The sequence below is a fragment of the Nilaparvata lugens genome, chromosome 11, assembly GCF_014356525.2.
Source record: "Nilaparvata lugens isolate BPH chromosome 11, ASM1435652v1, whole genome shotgun sequence".
Taxonomy (NCBI): domain Eukaryota; kingdom Metazoa; phylum Arthropoda; class Insecta; order Hemiptera; family Delphacidae; genus Nilaparvata; species Nilaparvata lugens.
Window position 1 is genome coordinate 17254253 of NC_052514.1, and position 25492 is coordinate 17279744.

At 32.9% G+C, this 25492-nt stretch overlaps 1 protein-coding gene across 10 annotated transcripts in view; it reads left to right on the forward strand.

Moving 5' to 3' along the window:
* Nucleotides 1–25492, forward strand: part of LOC111057853 (apoptosis-stimulating of p53 protein 1) — a 376427-nt gene that overhangs the window by 345005 nt on the left and 5930 nt on the right. For 7 of the 10 annotated variants that reach the window (XM_039437713.1, XM_039437710.1, XM_039437719.1 and 4 more), the window contains 11 exons: nucleotides 968–1227; nucleotides 2611–2792; nucleotides 3911–4537; nucleotides 5647–5779; nucleotides 7010–7231; nucleotides 9343–9534; nucleotides 11997–12295; nucleotides 16022–16710; nucleotides 18904–19216; nucleotides 21972–22138; nucleotides 23642–23841. In XM_039437713.1, coding sequence (XP_039293647.1) covers nucleotides 968–1227; nucleotides 2611–2792; nucleotides 3911–4537; nucleotides 5647–5779; nucleotides 7010–7231; nucleotides 9343–9534; nucleotides 11997–12295; nucleotides 16022–16710; nucleotides 18904–19216; nucleotides 21972–22138; nucleotides 23642–23841 — 3284 coding nt within the window. The remainder of the gene's footprint in view (nucleotides 1–967; nucleotides 1228–2610; nucleotides 2793–3910; nucleotides 4538–5646; nucleotides 5780–7009; nucleotides 7232–9342; nucleotides 9535–11996; nucleotides 12296–16021; nucleotides 16711–18903; nucleotides 19217–21971; nucleotides 22139–23641; nucleotides 23842–25492) is intronic. The other 3 variants (XM_039437712.1, XM_039437711.1, XM_039437716.1) reach the window with 3 other exon arrangements.

Consider the following 25492-nt stretch of genomic DNA (forward strand, 5'->3'; position numbering starts at 1 on the left):
GGTCCTCTAGCTACATTTGGACTTTTGTAAAAATTACAATTGGATCCGTTTTGGGCGTAAGTTAGCCTGTGGTACTTTTCTGTAAGTTGAATAATTCTGAATGATTGAATAAATAAAATAAATAAAATGTTGTTTGTGGATCAAAAAGTAACACTGATCGATCCTGAAATCTGGCATAAGAACCATCCCACATCCCAGCTCAAAAACAACGAGTTCGGTATGAATTTAATGGAATACTGGTCAATATGCTTCAAATATGATGGAAAACTTGAGAATTGCATAGATTCCTATGTAGGACATTTAGCAGATGTTATATTTAGAAAAATCTATTTTTGTACAATAAATGACAACCTTTTCCAATTTCAAAATGTAATGGGAAGCTCGAGAATATATGTCTCTGCTGCTGTATTTTTTTTCTTGTGTGAATAAAGATTATTTGATTTGATTTGGATCATAGTTTCTAATGGAGGACATTTAGCAGATGTTATATTCTTTTAAAATCACTGATAGTAGGCTACAGTGAATGGCAACCTTTTCACTTGATATTTATGATAAATTATTTTAAGAATAGAAATGAATTTTCTTGAAGAAAGAGTCGCTTATTGAAATCTCCCCTTTTTCACCTAATGTCATTAGTGTAGTGTACACTACATTTTATTCACTCTCCATTTGATTATTAATAATTATAAATATTATTCTTTGCATCTTTCAATTTTAAAGTGAATCATTTTATATTATGTATTGTTTTTTGTATCATTTTCTGAGGCAATAAATGAATTTGTGTTTGCTTTAGCTTAGGACCTGACTCTTAATGAATGAATTTCTGTTTGTTTCAAGTTAGGACCTGGACTCTTAATGAATTAATTTCTGTTTGCTTTAGCTTAGGACCTGACTCTTAATGAATGAATTTCTGTTTGTTTCAACTTAGGACCTGGACTCTTAATGAATGAATTTCTGTTTGTTTTAGCTTCGGACCTGGACTCGATTCGAGCGCTATTCAATGAAAAGGAGAAAGAGCTGTCGCTGGCGGTTGCCAAAGTGGAGGAGCTGACCACTCAGCTGGAGGAGCTGCGGCGGGGTGGCCAGGGGGGTAGGGGGGCTGGCAAGGGGGGAGGCAAGGGGGGTGAGCCGCAGCTGCAGTCGGCTGCAGTGCAGCAGACGGCTGCCGCCATCGAACTAGAGAAGCTGCGACGTGAACTCATGTACCGCAACAAGCTCAATGAACAGGTTTGTTTGAAATAGTCTTCATGAGCTGAGAATAATGGATGAAAATTACATTAATGAAATTCACATTCTCTAAGACTGGCCACTAACGGTAGACCATGCATGTACATGCATGTTTATCATGCACACACACACACACACACACACACACACACACACACATGCTAATTATGCATGTTTTGTCATCAGCGAGTGGCTTCTAAAATAGAATAAACAACAAATAACAACGCATAACCCACTGGAAAATTACAAATTATAATGAAAGAAAAATAATTTAACTTCAAATAGAGCAGAGATGAAGAAATAAACAACAACAAAATCGGAGATAAAAAACCTAACTCCAAAAAATATTGTCTAAGCTTTTCGCTGTGATGACACAGCAATGTTTGACAAAATAATGTATCATGCATGTTCTACCATTACTGGCCAGCCAAGAAATACGAAATAAAACACTTGAAATAAATTATTGTATTTGTACCTAGTACTTTGAAAAATTTGCTTGATACAAAAGTAAATTTGGTACTTCTCTACATACTATGTAGTATAGGCTATTAATAATGTAGTATGTTATAGGTATTGTTTGTTATGTATGGCTATTGAGAATTTAATATTCTCACTTACATATTCAACGTAAAATGAATAATTGAATTGAAAAAGTAGTTATGATACAAAATCATTTGGTTGGTTTAACATTTGAAAAATCAAGCATAAGTGTAATGCGTGAAGCTTGTTAGTTATGATTGCCCAACTCTTATAAATGCTATAAAAATTAAATAATAAAAAAAATAGTTATTGTGTTATTTTCATTTTTACTGCTATTGTAATTGTTTAATTGTATATTCTCATTGTATTTTTGTGGGTTGTGAATAAATTTAATTTAATTGAATATGCTATATTTTTTGAAATTTGGGCAATTTGGTCTTTTAAATGTAGGCTAATTGAACAGTTTTAGTTGATTGTAATAGAATACAACCCACTTCATAAAACCATCAGTAGCCTCTGTAGAAATGTTTGAAATATATGAAAAAAATACTTATGAATACTCAAGACAATAAAGATTGATCATAAAAAAAACAATATTAGAAGTATGCACCGGTAATAAAGAAAACGATTTTGAAAAAGTGTAACCTTTTTCTTTATAATCAGAGATTTATTCTTGTAAAACTGATACTGTATAACAGTTAATATGAATAAATATTGTCCTAGATCACTAAAATATGGGTCCTGTAGCACTAAACTGTCTGATACACAAGACAGCTATGTGAGTGAGCGGGTGAGCCTCATAAGATCACTTAAAAAATTATGTCAGAATCTAGATCGATGTCAGGTAGCCGACTAGCCACTGCGACAGTTTTCTAAAAATAGATTTGGTGTGTATTTGTTCAGCAAACGGCGCGGCTGAGTCAGCAGCGGGAAGCGCTGAGTCAGCGACAGGAGGAGGTCGCCTCCATAGACAAACGCATCGCTGAGCTGCAGGACCGGCTGCATCGCAAACGACTGCTCAATCAGCAGCTGGCCAGTCAGATCAATGCGGCTGCAGCTGCTAACAACCACCAGCAACATCTCAGGTTAGCCTAACTGCTATTCGATTCTTAATCAAATCAAATCAACATAAAACTGTACTCCAATGAAACAATATAATCTCTATTCAGCTCATCGTTGTGAAAAAGAATCCAAGTACAAGTGACGTGAAGGAATAGTATGAAATTTTCGGCTCAAAAGATGAATTTTTATTCGAATCACAAGAATTTTTCTTGAATTTTGTGTAATATATATTTATTTATAATATTAGGACACTAGGAAAGACCCCAATTATTGCCCTCATTAAAAAAAAATTAAATACAGTTTGAAATAAATCAGCCTGAAATAAGATTAACAATACATGATCTTAAACTATACGAAAAATAAACAAATATGGTGACTATTACTGATTATTATGTTGACTGATAATTTATATAGGATGACTGTTGTGTTGTGTTAATAGAAAATACATTTTTTGATTGAACATTATTAATTTCATCAGTCTTGTAGAAAATATAGAATCGCTGTACTGATAATTGATGAATAATTTAGAAATATAATCCCAAGAATGATCCAATAATTGTACACTATCTAGTCCTCTCTGAATTAAAAAATATCATTTTATGGAAAAAAAGTTTTGATCGACAATAATAGGTATGTCTTTTATTATTAAGAAAATGAAATTGAAAACTTCTCATTAGACAAAGTAGAGATATCGAGCAGCATCTCATCGTTACATTGTTACTGCAGTATAGTCCTAAGAACAATATTGTTAGATATAACTAATCAAAACTCAAATTCCAATTTATTCAACATACGAAAAAAGCGTACCGACGACTAATTAATCATAATCATAGAACCAATTCACTGACACAATGTACAACAAAACTGATTGCCTCAATCTTCAGTTTAGTTTTTCTGGATAAAGTTTTAATCAATTGAACTTGAGAATTTATTACTGGATAAACTTGACCCGGACAGGAAAGGTCTCAAATTGTTTTAATAAACTAGTGGATTTGACAATATCAAGTAGCTTCTATTATTTTATTATTGTAAAAATATATTGTTTTGCAATAGATTTATTGTGATTTAACCAAAGTTTGTGATTGATTCAGAAATGTAAAACTTTGGAAATGGAAAGGTAACATTTTGAATGTTGTTTCAGAAGCTCACTATCAGCGACAACAATCCAGCAGCACCAACAGCAGCAGCAGTCACTCTATCAGCAGAGTGCGATGAGGGGCAACATAGCTGCTGTGGAGCCCTACCATCATGTGCCTGCCCCACTGCCCGCTGGGGGCAAGCCCCTCGACCACCCCCGACCACCGCCCTACCCTACATCACAGAACCGGCGCCTCGAAACCGACTACAACGGTCACGACGAGTTTGTCGAGGCTAAGATGTTGGCGGCGAGGAAAAACAGTTGTACTACGGCCGGTAATAATTTCTTGGATGATAAGAAAGTGGAAAAATGTGAAGATGTGTTGCCGGAGTTTGGAGCGAGTAAATCGGATCCCAAATACCAGACGCTGCCTTATAATACTAAGTTCGGTGTGAACTATGTGTCGGCGAAACAGCAGTTGCCGAGGTCCTCGGCGGAAGGCGGGGAGAATGTGGCCGACGCAGGCATGGAGAATAAGGGCCAGCAACAGCTGATGAGTATAGCGCACAGCACACCTGTTTCGCCGGGTGGTGTGAACCGGGGCTTGGCCACCCAGGTCAAGTCACCCTCCACTACATCCGATTCGCCATCACCCTCCTTCGTTCATCCGCCTGCTAGTTTAGCGGCTAGGTCAGTTCAAATCTTCATCGATAATTGAATTGATAGTAACAAATAACATGATTCCAATTCAATTTAATTTTAATTTATTCGATCATTTACACACACAAGATAAAATACAAATATACAAACGAATACATCCACAACAACAACAATCATAATATATCAAATCAAGATTGTTTTATATCATTAACTCAATATATGATGGTTTGTCGAAGAAGATGCTCAATTTACTCTGGGCCAAAAAGTCTTCATCTGGGATTCTCAGCTAATAGTTCTGGCTGACCTACTAGAGGTGAATCCAGGGTAGAGAACATATATTTCTATCAAAAGTATAGGATCAATTATTATTATTATTACATAGTTTTAGTACATCGTAAGTGTGTAGGATATTGTTTATAGTCGATTTATTGTAAGAAAAGACACATCTCCTTTACGTTCTGCTCTACTGTTCTTATATTTCCAACTCATATATAGTACATCGGTTGAGAAGAGAAATTAATTTCTTATTTCAGAAATTCATTGACATGAATAGATATAAATGTGGTAAATTTATCATGGAGCTAAACTAAACTATAAACAAGTTATACCTAGTGTAGCTTTGAATCTATGTTGATTAAGTTGATATAGCATCACTCATTTGTTTTAGAAGAAGATAAAAATTGAAACTTAGATGGATTGATGACAGTTACTCCATGAAATTCAAATAGCAAAAGTAATGATGATTTAAGGATCTTCAAAAAAACATTTGAAAACATATTTAGTTGACAAAGTATTTTATAGTGAACAAGAGTTCCTTTCAAACCAAGACCAGGTTTGATTTACTTAGTGTTGAATTATGTATTCTATGTAAAATTATTGACCTGACTTGTTTATAATCCATAATTGGAGTCCTTAGGACGTAATCCTGGGACAAAATCTGAGAGGGTGAGCATGTTGTTCTCTCCTATTGATCTTATGATGTGTAATTAGAAATGTGATTTTTCCACTCTTTATCTTGAAGATCTTAAAAGTTGTGAAGCTCTAAATGATTGAATAGAGATGGTATGACTCTACAAATAAAATGGATGAATTTCCATGTCGTCTGATTGATAATGTGCTGAATTGTGAATATTTTGCAGCAGAGTGTACGGATCGACGACAGCAAGCTCACTGCTGAGCCGGGGTCAACCGGTGGGCGGGGCTTCGTCCACAACATCGTCTACCTCATCGTTGGCCACCAATAGCAGCACAGGATCCAACAGTGCTCATCAGGTCAGCATCAAACCATTCGATTCATCATTGTATTGCATTCCAACTAATGGCTAGGTACCACAAATCACCATCGATTAGCCATTACTTACATTAACATTGTTGTACAAAGTGATCGTCACTCTTATCATAAGTTTGGTAATTGAGTGTTTAATAATTTGGGCAGAGGGCAGGGGGTTTGAAAAATAATCAAAATCAAGCGTCGTTGAACATTAAAAGTTATGAAAAATACAATAATTTGATATGAAAATATAGCTTTTCTGTGGATGTGTATGTGAGACACATGATTTTCAAATTTAATTTGAAAATTGTTATGAATATATAGATTTTTTGTGAAACATGATACTACTGTATGTAAGAAGTATTAGACATTCACGATTTTCATAGCCCTCCTGCTAAAAAAGAAATAGAATATATCACGGGATTCGATGAATAATAATGTAAGCCTCATTGGAATAATAAAGAAGTTTTCATTTTGGGCTATGAAAATCAATATAATTTGTAGGATCTCAGATTTATATATACTGTTCAGTCTAATACAAAAGTTTAATTATGCCTATAGCCTATATTGAAAAGCTACCAAATTTTTTGACGGAATAATCCTGAATATGTGTTTTTAGACGAGAAATGATTGAAAATTGAATCTAGGTATATGTTTCAAATTGAACATTGGTTGCTAATATAATGTACATAAACATAAATGTTTTATCGTGAAAAGTTATTCAAGTGAGCTCTCAATACCCATATCTAAGGTTCATTCGTTCATACATGGAAAGAGTTTTTGAATTTCATATTTCGTTGACTCATTCTTCAAAAAAACATTCAAGATAATTCAATTTATACCAAACTTCAAAGAAATGTCTCAATACCTTAATTTTTTGGAGTTTTAAATCATTCAAATTTGAACAAGATTTGATTCCCCAATTTTGTATGACCTTCAATCTTCAGGAAAGAAATAAAATATACATTGAAAAAAATATTATTTAATTTAAAAAAAATCAGGAGGATATAAAATATTTAGGGGATGCTCCATATCTACATGAGAATTGGAAACGATGTGGTTTGATTCTAATTTATATTATTAATACTTCTGTAATATTATATTAATTGATATCTAAATAATTGAATATTCAAGCCTCGCAGCTTTTTGATTCTCAATCATGACTCTTTTGTCATTATTTGATTATTTTCAATCTATTCTCAATAAACATAGCCTATTTTCTCTCTGTGCAGACAGTAATTGCTTGTGCGGTGGAGGTATCTGAAATGCCATCTTCTACATCTATCACTACTTGCCCTTCAGCAGCTTCTTCTAAACTCTGTCATGAAGACTCATCTACTAACCTTACTTCTACTTTACTAACTTCTTCATCTAACTCTTGTAATTCTTCAACTATCACTGCTACTAAAACGGTGTTTGCCTTGCCACCAACGCCTTTGACTCTTGAATTTCAGGTGAGAATCTTTCTTCGAAACTTTCCATAACTTTCTTTTCCACTACCATAACTTTTCTCAATTCATGCTCTTAATGTCATGACCATGCAGTAAATCTGTATTTTAGATTTTTAAATGCTTGAGTCCATCAATCTCACTTTCCTTTAGACTATCTTTAACCTGACTATGCTTGGTATCGTCATGGTGGAGCATGCCTTCATTTCATATTACTTTTCTTGTTACAAATCGTATTTGATTGCATGCTTATTTGTTAGGAACTGCAATATCTCCTATCATGCCTAACATAAATTAACAATAATTAGAATATATGTTTCATTTCCACAAATATTTGAATTTATTGAAAGTGTTACATTTTTAATTCTAGTAAGATAGATTTGAATACTCCAGCATAATCCTATCTCACAAGCTAAGGCGGTCTCTTGATTTTCGATAGAATATTAAACTTATGAAGGGGCACCATGCTCAAGAAAACAAAAAAATCTCATATTCATTAATATCAGTAATAGTTCATTGATATTATTCATTAATAGACTTATTACTGCTTACTTAATATTGATTAACACTAACATTACCATAACTTATACTAATAAGAGTATAAGTACTTATTATATCTATATATCGGAACAATAAGTTGAAACTGCTATACTCAGTGAATGAGAAGCCAGATATATAGCCTAATGATTAGAAATTAGCGCGCTTCCAAAAATATGTGATGCATTTCATAATTGTATTTTGCTTATAACAATCTTCCCTTTTTCTATAGTGCTTGCAAAGAATGACTTGCATAATTATTTCACAACAAAAAATGAAGAAATTTCAAACTTTTAATTCTGGAGAATCTTCTTAATCTAGTTTTTTAATTCGCTATGCATAAGAGTCGCACTGGAATAAGATTCAATCAATTTTGTTTGTAAAATTGCTTCATTTATGAAGGAATATGAAACGTTTCTGAGAGAAGAGAACAATGATATGGTATTTTGGCAGCTGTAGCCTATCGTTTAAAAATATGTTTTTCATAAGGTATCAGAATAGAATGTATTAAACTGTTTTCCTACCTCTTAAAAATTTGCTCAAACATGAACATGTTCTATAGGACATGATGACATATTGTCCTACATATTGTAAATGTCAGAGTCAGGGAGGGTATACTGATGTTAGTTCATGTCTGATCTCTGTTGTGTACAATAATTAGATTAGTTTGAGGATTTAATTAAGTGAGTGCTTTTATGTGTTCATTAGTCATGATTTTCGAATCACTGTACTTACTACCTACGGTTAATAATGTTGAGCGATCCAATTGGTAGTTCAGTTGGCTTAATTAATTAGTCTGTATTACAGGACAGTTTCCGAATAAGTTTCATCGTAGTTTTTGAACTGATTTATTCTTGGGATGATCTTGAAAATCAATGGATAGGATGTAAAATAACCTCACCTAGTCACAAACCTCTTTTATTTCAATTTCAATTCTATACGGTTTACTCCATACGCTTATATACGTTTCTGTCACCTATTGGTACAATAACTTACTACTTTTAACAGAGGAGTTTTTTCCACATCTATAAAAAATCTCAACAATTTGCAATTAGGGTTGATTCCTAACTCCACCATCTTTAAAGGCAATCAATTAAACAGATAGTTGGGAATAGTTTTCTGGTTTAACATCAGTCAATAAATTGTTAATAAATAATTATTGTAAATATTTCACAAATAATTGTAAACCGGAAACATGAAACTACGAAAGTAGTTGTTTGTCGTACCGTAGCTTCTTTATCACCTCTTTGGACTTAGAGTACCTACTTATGCCTGTATATGAAAAGATCTTATCTATTTTTCTAAGTTACTAGTAGAAGTTGGATACTGATACTGAGGAATTCTAGTACTGGTCAATGTCTCATTAATTTAAATTGGATTAAAATAATGTTTTCTAACAGAAACCAATAAGCAGTGTAACCCCACGACTATGTTTGAGAACTTCTATCAGAGTTAATGTCTGATCAAATTAAATTGAATTAATGTTTAACAGAAAACGTAGCCTCTAGACTGTATTAGAAAACTTCTATAAAACAGTTAATGTATGATTGAATAAAATTGAATGAATATTTTTTTAACAGAAACCAATAAGCAGCGTAGCCCCCACGACTGTACAAGCGCACCTAAGTCAAAGTCAATCATCGTCCACTAAACAAGCTCAGCAGGCAAGTGGCACTGCGCATGCTCCTCAAGACTTGCCATCGCAAATCTACCAAACATCGTCGACTAAGATCCAGCCTGTCCAGCCTCAAACACTTAGCTCTACTCCTCAGGTAATTCATTATGCTATGCACCTACCTATAGGATAATGAGTTACACCTGGTCTCAATCATGAGAAATATGATTACAATAAAATAAAAATCATGTAACTGGAATAATAATAATACAGGTCTCAAATTAGCTCACATTATACTACTAAACAAGATCTAGATGCAAACAGAAGAAGATTTCAATGAAACAGACAACAAAGTATCTATGTAATAGACATCTCTTCTTGAAATACCTCATTTATCATTTACAAATATAATTGAAACAAATAAGCTATGTGTAAGAGAGGCTCCTCAACAAAAGAAAATAGCCTTTTCACTTTCTTAATATTTATTTTTAAAGACAAAAAGCTATTTTTAAAGCCAGTCATTCCTTATTATGCCATTCTCAAGTGTACAATAAAAGATTTCATAATGCAATTGAGATGAAGAATTGAAGGAATTTATATCTTTCGAATGCTTAGAATACAGTAGCCCACTCTGTTCCATGGTGCATTGCTTAAAGGATTTCATTAACATATAGGTAACTTATCAGAAATGTTTTATCTCCGGAATTTATATTGAGAGGACAACCTACAATATAAGTGCAGTAATCTTCTGAATAACATTATTTTAAAATTTCTAGAATTCTCGTATCTTCTTGTAGATATCTTCTTGATCTTGTGTAGATAGCCGGAGCATGTTGCACATATTATATTAGCTTGAGCATGCTGGCATTATGACATTATGACTGTGAATGTAACTATGTGAGTTAGATGTGTGTTATAATGATCACCCTATAAAAGAAATATAGAAAAATTGTGTGAATGATCCAGAAGCTTTTCACCTTCAAGTATTCACATATTATTGTAGTTATATGTAAAAGTCCAGTACTAAATTTATAGCTATCAAGAAATCTAATAGAAATTAAATTTTGAGGTGCCTCATTGAAACGTGCTGAATTTTATAAAGTTTTATTAAGATATGGTCATTACCATTGACAGCAAGCTGTCTGCAGGATTCATTATGTGCAATGTGATAGTCATATTCTAAGGTGGTTGATTAATCATTCAAGTTTAACTATCAATATGATATTCCCCTGGGTGTAACAGCAATCAAGCAGCATTAAATATTCAATCCTTGATTGAGCTGAAAATCCATTTGGTTCAATGGACCATTAACAATGGGTTTAGATGGATCTATTAGATAGGTACTGAGTTAGCCAACTAGTTGTATCCTAGTGTAATATCTATCACATCCATATCAAGTGATAGGAATACTACCGTACGTATATTTTTCTTAAAATTATCTTTTTATTATTGAGAATGTGAGAACATACAGAGAAACCCTAAATAATGCTCCCAGATGAAACAATAGTTAATGTATGGAATCAATAACTTCATATTACAGATATGTCGTATATTAATTTCAATTGATATAACTGAGATGTGTTCACTTTTTGTGTAGTTGAGAAGTGATATTGTGGCAATTATTCATTTTAAATGAAAAAGAATAAGAAATTGTCCTAAGAAATTGACAATTTCTTAGTATTTTCCATTTAATGAGATGTGTTCCTTTGAAGACTAAGATATACTTATCACATCTATTTATGTAGGTAGAATTTTGATGATTTTAGGGTATTATGCGTTATATTCCACACGGACAATTTCAAGGAGCTCCTTGATTTCTTTTATATCCCATTTCAATGATTACGGAGTATTTATTCCAAAGAATATTAATTTATACTACCTACATAAAAAATATGTTGTCTCATATTAGTATCGGATTCTGATTATTCCATGGTTTCCAAGTGATATTTTTATATAGGATTCTAATGGCTATGAGCATATCAATATTCTATTATCATCTCCCTGGAAATTCTAAAATATATTTATAGCGTATATTATGTGATCTAACGATTCTGAGGCATATATAATTTATAATATTTATAACAATATTCAGTTTCTGAATATTAATTTATAATTAATATTAATTTATAATTAATATTAATTTATAATTAATATTAATCCATAATTAATATTAATTCATAATATTTCAGATTCTGATGATTTCAAACTTTATTCTGAGGGATATTGATATCAGATTTTTATGTGTCAGTGTATTGAAAGTGTATCTATGTAATATTCATATGATTTTGTGTATGCAAATTGTTCACTTTGTTGAATATGCATTGATGTTGTGGAACTTCCCCATAATTGAAAAAACACAGTTTTATTTTTGAACCCACGAGCCCACATTTATTGAATTTTTCAGTATTAACAGAAATGCAGTTTCGTGAAACCAACATATTTACAGCATAAAACACATGTTGGTTTCAACACGAAAATGCAGCTTTGTTAGTAAATTTGATAAATATGGATTTGACATGAGTAAAACTATAAGTATTGAAAAAGTGTATAATAAAACGTTGTTTTTTTCAATTGTGAGGCATTTTTATGTATGATTTAATTTTTATCTGATGATTGCAGGGTATTCTGAGGGATCAGAAGAGCGACTCTCAGGACTCGGGACAGGAGTCATCGACAGGCAGCCTGAAACCGGCGCTGCCACCCAAACCGTTGGCGCCCCAGGCGGGAGCCAAGTCGACGCCTCCGCCGCCCCCCAGGCAGATGGTGCACTGGTCGACGGACCCTCCAGGCCAGGTCGACCAGGATGGCCCACAGGAGGCGAAGAGGCCGGTCGGTCTCAGACCGTCTGTTGACATCTCGGCCGACGCAGTTGACTCGGCTCTCAACGTGTTAAGGGGGGCTGTCTCCATATCTGCTAGGCAAGTTACATTTCAATATGATTTTCATTTTTAATTTTCAATTATAAATAGCTTTTGAAAAGCTCTCAATAGTGCTATATTATTGAAACATTTAGGCCTATTTTCATATCTTAATTTCCAATGATACAATACATAGCTTTTAAAAACTACTCAATTTCTCAATCGTGCAATTGAAACATGTAGACCTATGCAGTACCTAGTTAAAAATACTAACGATTATAATTATGAATTAAGCGGTTCCTAAACATTCAATATTATTGTACCGTACGTATAGTGAGAGCCATGTTATAATGGCAGTAGACATATAGAAGCTCACCGTTGCCGATTCTCTGCCTTCTAAAGAGGATAGCAGATACCGGCATATCTGATAATAATAATCAATCCTATACTATTAAACGAGCAATTTCTGTTTATATGTTTAGATGTTTGGATGTTTATAGATGTTTATATGTTTGTATTTCACCGGATCTCGAAAACGGCTCTAACGATTCTTACGAAATTCAGAACATAGTAGGTTTATAATAAACAGATTTGATTGCACTAGGTCTCATCCCTGGAAAAACTCTCTGAAGGACATTAAAAGGATAATTCATCCTTGGAAGAACAGATTTCGTCGTCTGTCGATAACAGAAGATGCGTGTGCCTGTGTGGGAGATCAGCTGTGTAATCATTCAAACAGCTTACCGTATCTCGCGAGAAATATTATCTAGAAATTTTAATAGACTCTATCAAAATAATCTGATTTGTTGACATGACATGGTTTATCACTCTAAATTAGAGTATATCATAATATTCAAAGTTAATCATTATTTTACAGTTTTAAGTGATAAGTGAGTGTTATTTTGTTATTCAATTTGGTTTGTAAACAATCTAAATTAGAACTTTTCTGTTTTAAATATTTTGACTGAAAATTGGACCTGAATTCAAGTGTATGAAACATAACCTACTTTTTGGACCATTTATAGTGTATAAATCAAAATTCGGGGAAGAAACAGTTTTGGGCTGTGCCTGTTTGTCCTTCCTCAATCATTTTGAAGAGTTGTGCTCTGTTTATTAATAAATAAATACGGTAACGAGCAAAGCTCGGTGCCCCGATATTTATATCTTATTCGTCAAGAATATATATTTCTCAATAATTTAATAATACATTTTTATAATTGAAATTGAATATTTTGTTAATCAATGATAACTTATTTCTACATTCCAATAAACGATCTGACAACGTTGTGGAGCTAGAAAATCATAGATTAATCTGCTATCTGCCTTATTCTATAATAGAGATGATAGTAACACCAATGCTTATGAAATTAACTGCCATTATAAGGTGAACCTCACTATTTTAAAATTCAAATTCAAATTTATTTATTCAAGTAAGTCACAATACATTCTGGTCTATACACGAATCTACAATAAATTACAGTACAACAGCTAATTATGCAACACATTTCACATATTATGAAAACTTATTAATTACAATGAAGATTGAATGGAACATTAGAATATTGACAATATAGTATTGTAATGTAACTACATAAATCAGCGGTTTTTCAACAATGAATAAATATACACCCCACTATAAATTATATGTGTTGGGGTATAAGTAGTAGTTGCTTATTGCGTGTTATAATTACTATTTACAAATTCATTCACTGATATAGATTAAAGTTTTTTATAATAAAATTAGTAAAAATTATAATACAAACAAAATTATGAAATTAGTAGATAAATATTAATATTCTACTAAGGATAATAATAAGAAAGGTTATTTTAGAAAAATGAAAAACAGTAAAGAGAAGAATGAAGAATAAATAGTTTCAATATTTACAGTCTAACTAAATTTTCACAATTTTCCACCCCAATATCAACCAACCAGGAAAATAAACTTTTCTTGAACCTGTGTCTATTGAATTCTGCCCTAATGTAACTTGGTATTGAATTGTAAATTTTTGGTCCCAAATATATGTAGTTTCTTTGCCCAAATGTAGTGTTCATCCTTGGTACTATTGAATGCGTGTTTCTCTGCCTTGTTTGATGGTTATGATCTGCCAGTCTTATGTGTTCTTTGTTTCTCCTCATTCGCGTGATGATAGCCTGGATGTAGAGTTGTCTTACACTCAGTACTTTACTGTCCTTGAAAAGAATGTTCGTGGGGAATTGATTCTCCTTGAAGCCTATTATTTTTAGTATTCGTTTTTGAAGTTTATAGAGAGGTTCAACATGTATAAAATTAGTAGCTCCCCAGATAATTATGACGTATCTTAAAATTGATTGCACTAAAGAAAAATAAACAGTTTTTAATGTCTCATAGTTGAGGATTTTACGGAGTTGATAGAATTTGTAGAGAAGCTTCCTGATCCGGGTAATTGATAGATTAATGTGCTTGTCCCATTTGAATTTGTTGTCCACTATTGTTCCTAAATATTTTATTTCATTGACTTGTTGAATTGAAGGGCAATCACACGGGTTTTGGTGCTTCCACAGTGATGCAGGATTATTGAAGAATCCGGTGGTCTCGTCCGTTCTGTCAGAGAAAAGGCTAAAAATTTCGTTTTTGTTGCATTTACTGTAAGCAAATTTCTCTTAACCATTTATCGACTTTCATCAATTCTTCCTGTGCCAGATTAAAAACTTCCTCCCAGGTGTTTCCTTCAAATAGTATACACGTATCATCAGCAAAAGCTATTACTCTTCCTCTTATCTTAATTGAACATATCTCATTTGCATATGCCAAATACAGAATTGGCCCAAGAACTGTTCCTTGGGGAATCCCAAACTTCATCGTTTCCTCTGAACTGAGATGTTCTTCAACTTTGACTTTTTGACGCCGGTCACAGAGGTATGATCTAAACCATGCTAGAGGAACTCCTCTAATTCCCATGGCTTCTAATTTCTTCAGCAGCAAACTGTGATTAACAGTTCAAATAATTGAGGGTCCTGCCAAACCCGAAGGTTTTACTATATTATATATTTATATTATCTTATTCGTCAAGAATATATATTTCTCAATGATTTAATTATAAATTTTCATAATTGAGATTGAATTTTTTTTTAATCAATAATAACTTGTTTCAACATTCAAATAAACGATCTGGCAACATTGTGGAGCTAGAAAAGGAAAGCGCTATCTGCTTTGTTGTATGATAGACAAGGATTGTAACACCAAAAGGTAATGCTTTTTAACGCTTTGTTTTTTGGTCAATGAAAAATTATTTGATTTGATAATGAAATACTACCATTGTAACGTGGACCTCACTATAGGTATTCATTTCAATTTAACTGCAATTTTATGAATATCATTTGATATACTATCAATCTATATAATTCAATCTAATAATTTCTACTATTCAATCAGCTATTCTATGAACAAATGTTGTGAGACTAGAAAATATCAATATAGGCTTCAGAGAGTTGAATAAGTGAATAATGAATGATTTTCACTCAGTGCCTTCTAATCAGGAGCTCCATGTCAGATAATAATTGACATACGGTTCACTTGAATGTTGAAAATTATAACAGTTGAACGTCAATGTTCGTGTTTCATTTCTGGAAATTGAAAGTATCTTGTCTTAGAACATACTATTTTGTTTGAATGAAATTTATTTATTTACAATGCAAATGACACTAATGTAATAACATTGGCAGATAAAATAATGAGATAGCCATGTGCTATTTTTCTTCTAATTAATCTTCCTGACTTATAATGATGTTTCTATTTTGTGATTGCAGAGGCGCCATGACTAGTGCACAAGAGTACCTGGTGACCAAGTCGTCCAACTCAACATATCAACCTGAGCCGTCGGACTCATCGATTCCACCCCCTCCCCCCACCACAGAGCCACCAGTAGATGACACACCTGTGAGGAGGACAGAACCAATCAAGCCATCCAGGCCTTTGGCGATCATCAAACAACAGCAACCTTTCACAAACGACCCCAGATCGCGGGTTGGCAGTGGCTTCGCAGACAGTGCCAGTAGTAGACTGGAAGGACACGATGTGGTGAACAGTGCTAGTAACGCGAACAATGTTAGGTTAGGTGCGCAAGATGTGTCCCCCACCTACAGTACTAGTGAGTCTAGTGAGTCGCCAGCATCCAATGTCCAGTTCTCGACCAGTAGACGAATAGAGATGCCACCCGCCTTCCTGTTCCCTGAAACGGAAGCACCGCCCGCCGATCTGCTTCCAGCCGGAACCGGAAGTAGTGAACCGGAAATCACGTACGGTGACAGCGGCGGATCGCCTACTACCTCCAATCGACCGATCGACGAAAATTGCAACCTCGACGATAACAATCGACTCAGCTCGGACAAAGTGGAGACCAACGAGATTGAGACAAGGAACAATCTGAACAATAACAACAACAATAGCAATAACAATAACAACAACATCAATAGTATCAGTGGGAGTAAAGAAACAGGTTGGTACAAGTTAGTAGTAGTAGCCTATTCAAATATTATTCCATTTTTTGATAAAGTATTCTAATACTTCATTGTTCAATTTTTTCTGTTTAGGGCTACTTGTAATATAAATAGAAATAAAAATCTCAGAACCCTTTTTTGTGTAACTTATCAAAACATGTTGTGATAAAATAATTCAAAAAAGGGTTCTGAGATTTTTATTTCTATCCATTGTTCAATTACAGCAAATGAGGTACTAGCTATTTTCTAAAATTTACTCCATTTATTTTTTTTTTCACTGAGAATGTCCCCCACATGAGTACATTTTTTTATATAAAACTTGTTTTATTTGTCGTTGAATAAATAAATAAATGTGCGTGAGTGATGGGATGGTAATGATGAGAGATGAATTTATACAACCTATTGAATTGAAGGTGGGTTCAGAACCAGCCAGATATGATTTTCAAGCTCTTGAATAAATGTTAGTGGAGTTGGTCTCAAGAAGCCACTCCTTAAATAATACAACCGCATTAAATTTATGTATGCCTAATTGAAATACAATGATTTTAAACTAAATCCCTTATTTATTAAAACTTAATACAACGCATTTCTCTCGATTCTTTGAATAGCCATACTGTACTGGAATCCCTCTATTTCCACTATAGAGGGAATATGTACTCATATTCGTACTACGTATAAGTACTCTATTTTGAGAGTAAAAATAGCTCTCAATCTCAAAGTAACACCATTGTTTTCATCTTGTCCCTTGAGGTACTTTGATGAGATTATTATTGACTATGAGGCACTAGTAGTCACTTGTCTTCAATTAAACATACAATTCATTGCCAAAAATACAACTATAATGTAAGGGAAGCAGCAAGTCTATAAAATAAGTAGAAAAAATTGTCCAACTTGTATTCAAAGTAAGGTGCTCTCTGCTCTTGTTTATATTAGTGAAGTGATGCTCAACATAGATGGCCTACCTTCTTCAAAGTTGTAAGCCTCAACTCAATGGACAGAAATTATTTTAAACTGAAACTGGAAATCAAGCCAACTTTTGAAATTCAGACGGCAGAAGCTGATGTCTGACAGTGTAATTTGTGCGCCAAAATCGAACAAGATTAAACACATCTATTTATTCATGGAATCAATACAATACAGTACAATAAAAAATAATAACAATACAATAGGAATCGAGAAATACACAGGGTTTTTTAAAACTTGATGAGATTTCGTCTTAAAATGCTATTCTGAATGCAGGCTTCTGTGGAATACATATTTTATTGAAATGGGTATTAAAAGTGTCCCTGTAAATCCCATTGCCCTACTGGATAGCCTACCTTAAATATGAATCCAATACCATATTTGGATCAAAACTTACTGGGATTTGGTCTTCAATGGCTGTCCTTATTATGTTTTATAGGATACGGTACTTATTCTATTGGAATGGGTGTCAAAAGTATACATATACTTCATTGCCATAGTCTACTATTGCCAAACTATAGTGTATACTATACTCAATACTATACCATACTATTAAACATTATTTCTGCGCTCCACAAATGTGAGTAGAAGCTGTGGGCTTCCCCAAAGTTATGGAGGTGAGGGGTAAGCACCCTCAATTGCAAAGGACAGAAACAAAAAACTCCACAAAACTAAATAAAATCATGGATCATAAGGGAGCTTCAAAGAACACCTTTCCGAGAGAAGATACAATAATTATTAAAAATATAATTTCATAAAAAGATTCACATTTACAATATAAAAGAATATTGAAAGAGAAGATCGTTATTTTCTTAAAGCTGATTAAGTTGAAATAATAGCTGGCCGGCACCTTATCTTATCGATAGTGGTACAGTAGTCGCTTGTGATAGTCGCTCGCTATCTATCAATTCGAGCTATGCCAGCCAGTGAAATGTGTTGTCACAAAGCTAATAGATTTTATTTATAAATATTTTACTGCTATGTCCTAATTTAATTGTTCAAAAGTGATTATTAACAAGCAGTTCGTAATGGAAACAAACATTGAAAAGTATTATTTTTCGCTCTCTCCTAAAAAATTACTGGTTTTTAGTTGTAGCACTCTGAGGTATCAATATTTGTTTGAATTTAATTTATATTAATTTGTCAATAATAATATTTTATTTGATCAACATCAACTTGTAACTCACCAAATTTTTATGGCAAATGAATGAATTTTGTTTGAATTTCAGGAGGCAGCGATCTGATAGGCCCAGCACAGCGTCGAGCAAAGAAGGGCAACCTGAAGGGTGGAGCCGGTGGCGGTGGAGGTAGCAAGCAGTCTCGTCGAGTGTCGTTTGACCCGTTGGCACTCCTGCTGGACGCCTCACTCGAGGGTGAACTGGAGTTGGTGGTGAGGACAGCCGGTCAGGTGAGGGATCCCAGTGCTGCCAACGATGAAGGCATCACCGCTCTGCACAACGCCATCTGCGCCGGCCATCTCGACATTGTTCGCTTCCTCGTGCGCTTCGGGTGCGATGTCAACGCACAGGATAGTGATGGATGGTCAGTCATGCACACATTCCTCCGATTTTCTCTAAATCAAAATTATTATTATTATTAATTAAATGAATAAATTAAATTACTATTATTAGTTAATGAATCCAATGTTATTCGAAGCATGCTCCAGGCAGTGAGAAAATATTTTATATTTTTCAAAAAATATAGCTTGAAAGTCGTCATTTTAGTGTCAGAACTTGAAGAAGAAAAGTCATGTCTGAAGCTTACTCAAGAGTTAGAGAAAGTTGAAACACAAGAAATGAAAATCAATCAGTTTAACTGGAACTGAATTGAATTTTTCTTGAAGACATGAAATTATAGCATTCCTTAATACTACTCTTATTTTGATACTGCTTACAAACAATAATGATTGCTAAGTGTTGCACACATTCCTTCAATTTCATGTTTCTTTATCTGAATCGAAATTATTATCCAACAAGTACCTCTTGAACAGAGAGAATGAAGTGTTCAGAGATGGTCAGTGTTGCACATTCTATCAATTTTCTCGGAATCAAAATTAGTGCAGATCATGAATGCAACAAGTACTTCTTGAACTGAGTTAGTAGGGATGGATGTTCAGTGATGCACACATCCCGCCAATTTTCTCTGAATCAAAATCATTATCGTTCATGAATACAAGTATATCTTGAACAGAGATAGGGATTGATGGTTACTGTTGCTCATTCCATCAATTTTCTCTACATCAAAATTATTATAGGTCATTAATACATCTTGAACAGAGATAGGCATGAATGGTCAGTGTGGCACATTTTATCAATTTTCTCTGAATTCAAAATTATAGTAGGTAATGAATAGGCCTACAACAAGTACTTCTTGAACTGAGATAGTGATGGATGGTCAGTGATGCACATTCCATCAATTTCATATATTTCACTTCTGTAGTATAAATTTGAAAAGGGGCAGTTTTTGGTATGAGCTTGTTGTGTAGTCTGATATGAGTACTGTATAATTATTATCATCCATGAATATAACAAATACTTCGATTGAATTAATTTAATTATATGTGTAATAGATAAATATAAGATAAATTTATATGTTCACCAAATGGCCTATGTAATATGGAGGGAGAGACACTGAAGGATTGGTATGTGTAATTGATTACAACTTTAAAAGAGGAAAACAAAACAATTTATGTCACAATACTTCCTCCTATTTTTCACTTCTTAGTCAGATATAGGGATGGATGCTCCGCATTCAGATCTGATTGATTTTATTTATTTTCTAGATCCATATTATTTTTTCTCATACACACAACATATACATGTAGTTATTTGAAATAAAAGTTTTAATTCGAATATTGTTTATTGCATGAAAAGAACTATCAAGAAATACAGGAATAGTAATAAAATTGATATACAAGAAATACCATCACAATGGGAATAATTCCTTTCAAACTTTTACAATATTTTTCAATCAAATGTATTATATGGCAAAATTCACTAAGAAGTATTTATCAGAATTTACTCTATGCAATTGACTGATAGCTTCTGTGTGTGCTGAAGAAGTAACTTTACTCTGCTTCTCCCAAAAATACTTCATACTTTATTACTGTCACTCTTCACGTATTCCACTTATATATTTAGTCCCATCCCATCATCACCTTCCTTCATTGCATCCTTTCATACCTACCTGTAATCCACTTTTCTTGATACCTGTTTTGCCCTCTCAGGGATTGAAGGTTTTCCTAGTACATGGATAAATCAAATCAAATCATCGTTTATTGTCATAAAACATACAATATGTTGAGACAATTGTCATTACTCATTAATAAGTTACAAAGTTGAAGAAACTAAAAACTTAACCCTTCAATCCTCCCCCTTTCTTGTGCCTCTGTTCTTGATTTAGTATATTTCTATTTCTTTCTTTTCTTGCATTTATTAATTTGTCTATTCATTCATTTATAAATAATATTGGCATCTTATCTTGTGTTTGTGTAAATATATTTCTGTCTTTGCAATGGTTCATGACAGAGAATTCTTGTGTTTCACAAAAATGGGTGACTTTGAATCAGAAATTGCTTACATTGAATTTCCTTCAATGAAAGTATCCAATTTTTTCTAATAAAGTGTTTCAATTAATTAAAACAGAATGATAGCCTAATAAGGAAACTGAACATTAATAACATCAATTTCCATCTGCTATTATTTTTACTTTTATTATTATGTATCATTCTAAATTCAATATTTGTGACAAATTGTTTTGACGGAGAGTTATTGTATTATACAAAAATTGCTGACTTCATACAGTTCACATTAAATTATCTTTAATCATAGTATCCAATCCCTTCTCCTAATAAAGAGCCAAACTGATTGAATGATAATTACGGTAGGAGCTGAACTTTCGTTATTCATCATTTTTACTTTCATTATTTAGTATGTGGATTATTATTAATCATTCCAAATTTAACAGTCTTGAAGATACTCATATTTTATGTGTGAGTAAGTTTACTGTAGTATTTTACTACCATAGAGAAACAATACAATAGCATACCGTATTGTTTCTCTATGTTCAACTATTGTTAAACATTAACTATTGTTTCTCTATGTTACTACTTGAATGAAAATATAAATCTGAGTACCCTTTTAAATTATTTCGTCACGACATGTTTCGGCTACTAATGCCATTTTCAAGTTAAAATGGCGAATCAACCAAACATATTTACTACTTGTTTGTACATAATTGTAATTGTTTGATTGACAAAATGAATTCAAATTTGATGTATAATATTGTTGTAATTTAGGACACCACTGCACTGTGCGGCATCGTGCAACAACCTGGCAATGGTGAAGTTCCTGGTGGAGCACGGCGCCTGCATCTTCGCGACGACGCTCAGCGACCAGGAGACGGCCGCCGAAAAGTGCGAGGAAGACGAGGAGGGGTTCGACGGTTGCTCCGAGTACCTTTACAGTAATTATCATTTTTCTTTTCTATCTTTATTCTTAATTTCTTACAAGTAGCCTACATCATTAAAATGGTAGGGAAAGGAAAAATAAGATGACCTTGTGCTATTCCTCTCCGTATTTTAGATATAAGGTTGCATACATAGTCTGAAATCTGTTTGTTACGCATATCTATGTTTTATATCTTTGTTATTATGAATTTCAAATTTTGTTCCAACTAGAAATCGTTAAAAATTGTATTTTTTGGGCAAGATACAGTACCATATGAATTACTTGATGCCAATATGTTCAGTAATGTCCATATTGTTTGATGATAATTATTACTCTTGATAAGTTAAAAATTAGACCAAGTTCAAAACAAGACACAACGAAATCAATCATTCCCAAGTTAGATAGCTATCATGAACTATCACTATTCAGATAAGATGGAATATGTTTCATTTGTGATAAAGTAGTTGAAGGAGAAATCTGGTTAAACTTGTTATTATAAATTTCTAATTCTGTTCAAACTAGAAATCGTTTCCAACTTCCCTCATAATATTGAATTATAACTTATAATATTGATTATCATGAACCCCTTAAACTATACACTTGGGGCAAGATTACAGTAGAAAACAAAACTGACTTACTTCAAGTATACAATATATAATTTAAGTACCGTATGGAATGTTGTTATACTCGATGTATAATGTTCAAACATAGATAATGTTTGATATGGTAATTATTAGTATCATTATTTTTATTATAGATGACAATTAAGGTTATTTCCAATTTGGCCAAATCTGCCGAAATTGAAAATTAGATGAAATTCAAAACAAGGCACAACAAAATCAATCATTCACAAGCTATATGATACGAGTACGATAATGAATTAATACTATTCAGATAATATAAGGTACATTTCATTATCGCTTTCTCAATATTTAAGCTATGACATAGCAGTCTGGGTTTAATGAATAAATCTATTAGCTTTTACCGGTATTTATTAAATTCAGACATCTCTGTCATACCTTGAGTACTTGAGTATTGAAAAAGTGATCATTAACAAGCACTTCATGATTGAAAGTAGGATTAAAGAGTTTATTTTATTAGCAGTAAACTTATATAAAGTGCAGTAGTGATAGCAAAAGTCACGTGAAAATTCATAAAGTTGTAAAAAATATACAATATTGCATTATTTATTTATTTTATTATATGATTTGTCAGAACTTTAACTAGGGACATTTTCAAGAACTAGACAACCACATTCCACTACAAATTCGAATCATATCATAAATTCCAGTACTAAATAGGAGAATGGATTGAAGAGCTTATCTATTGCATGTACTGTTAATAATACTAAACAATTACTTGTTGGACAATTTTGTTTTTGACTATAGTAAGCTATAGGCTATAAGCTTTCATTGAACAAGTAAGTAGTAATGTTAGGTTCCTTCATTTTTATCCTTACACTGAACTGTAAGTTATCCAATAAACTCTAATATCTAATCTGGATTTGCTTAATTCGTAGGTGTGCAGGAGAAGCTGGGCATTCTGAACAACGGGGCGGTGTTTGCGGTGTTCAGCTACGAGGCGCACCAGGCGGACGAGCTGTCATTCGGCGAGGGTGACCGCCTGGTGGTGCTCAGGAAGGGTGACGAGTGGGAGCGTGAATGGTGGTGGACCAGGCTGGGTGATCGTGAGGGTTATGTGCCACGAAATCTGTTAGGGGTATGTATTTCCATCCTATTTTTAGAATAGAATAGAATTTTATTGATAATTGTTACTAGGCTATCACCTATTGTAACATTAAGTTTTTATATTATATACTTTTAAGTTTTTTGTAAATGTTGTGTGAATGTAAGTATCAATTTAATAGTGCCAATAAAAACCACTCAAGTTTTCAAACCATTTATGGTTCACAGATTGAAAGAAAAAGAGATAAAACTACACATATCCGTTAACTCACTACTTATTACAGTAACTCACAATTTTGAACTGCATTTGAGGTTGGATGAATCTCCCGAAATGTATAGAGTTTTAAATGAAGCTTTAATATTTCTATAATTCAAAAAAGTTTATTGTTTTGTAAGAAGAAGTAGAAGATGATTTCTAAAAATCGGTTTGTGCCTTCTCTATGAAAATATTTTATTAAATAATAGTATTGTAAAATGTTACAGGAGATTGAAAATATACTATTTAAGTTGGTTTTTTAACATAAATGCATTTTTTATTGATTGTTCCACTTATATCAATTATTCTTTTATAGGTATTAATCCTATTAAATCAGGATGGAGGATATTTAAATATCTGATCTAAAATTAAATTTATAGTAAGAATTTAATAAATAAACAGTTACGACTTGAACAAGAATAACCATCCATTGGCATATTGTAATCAAAATTATTCAAACGCGAGCAACTTAGTTCTATAAATAAAATCTTCATATCTATTATTATTTATTTATTTATTTATTTATTTAATTACAATATGGGCGCATACAGGGCAAGCCCCAAAAATTGCACCCCAATCAAAACAATAGAAAATACATCAATTTCTTAAAAATATATAATTTAACACAATAAATAAAATATACTCCTGGAAATAATAAAAATAACAAAAAAGCAAACTACAAAACTGAAGAAAGTTATAAAACTAAGCGTGATAAACTAAAAAAAAAAAATTAACTAATAAAATAAAATAAAAATAATAAAATGATAATCAAAATCTGAATAATATAATGCGAATTTAGATAAAATTAATTGAAAAAAAGAGATGCAAAAATAAAATCATTACTAATAAGAGGAAATTTATATAAATTTTATGAGAGATGAAGATGCTGATGATGATGATGATGATGCTGGAGATGATTCTGACAATGAAGATGATGATGATGACTATGGAGACCAGGGTGAAGAGAAAAGAAGATTCAAAAAAAAAGATAATAACCTACATAGAATTACCGGCGGAAAGATGGCGGGTATAGGGCTGCACAAGCTTTCTTGAACTGCAAAGTTGACAAATGAAAAGGATCAAGATGAGCTCCACAAAGATTAAAAAGACACATCATACGATTAACTGGAGAATTATAGTGATTATTGGTTCTGCACTGAGGAAGCTGGAACCTAAAACTGGAACGCCGAGCCACTTGGGGGACATAGATGTTAAGCAAAGAAAGAAGGTAAGAAGAATCAATCCTTCCATTTAAAAGATTATACAGGAATACAAGCAATCTGCAGTTACGCGATGCCCCAAGGGATTGCATTTGAAACATTACTCTCAGATCAGAAGTTGGGTAATTGAAAGGACAAACTGCATTGAAGTGTTTAAAGTACAAAAATCTTAAAAAATTATTCTGGATTTTCTCAATCTCCACACTCTG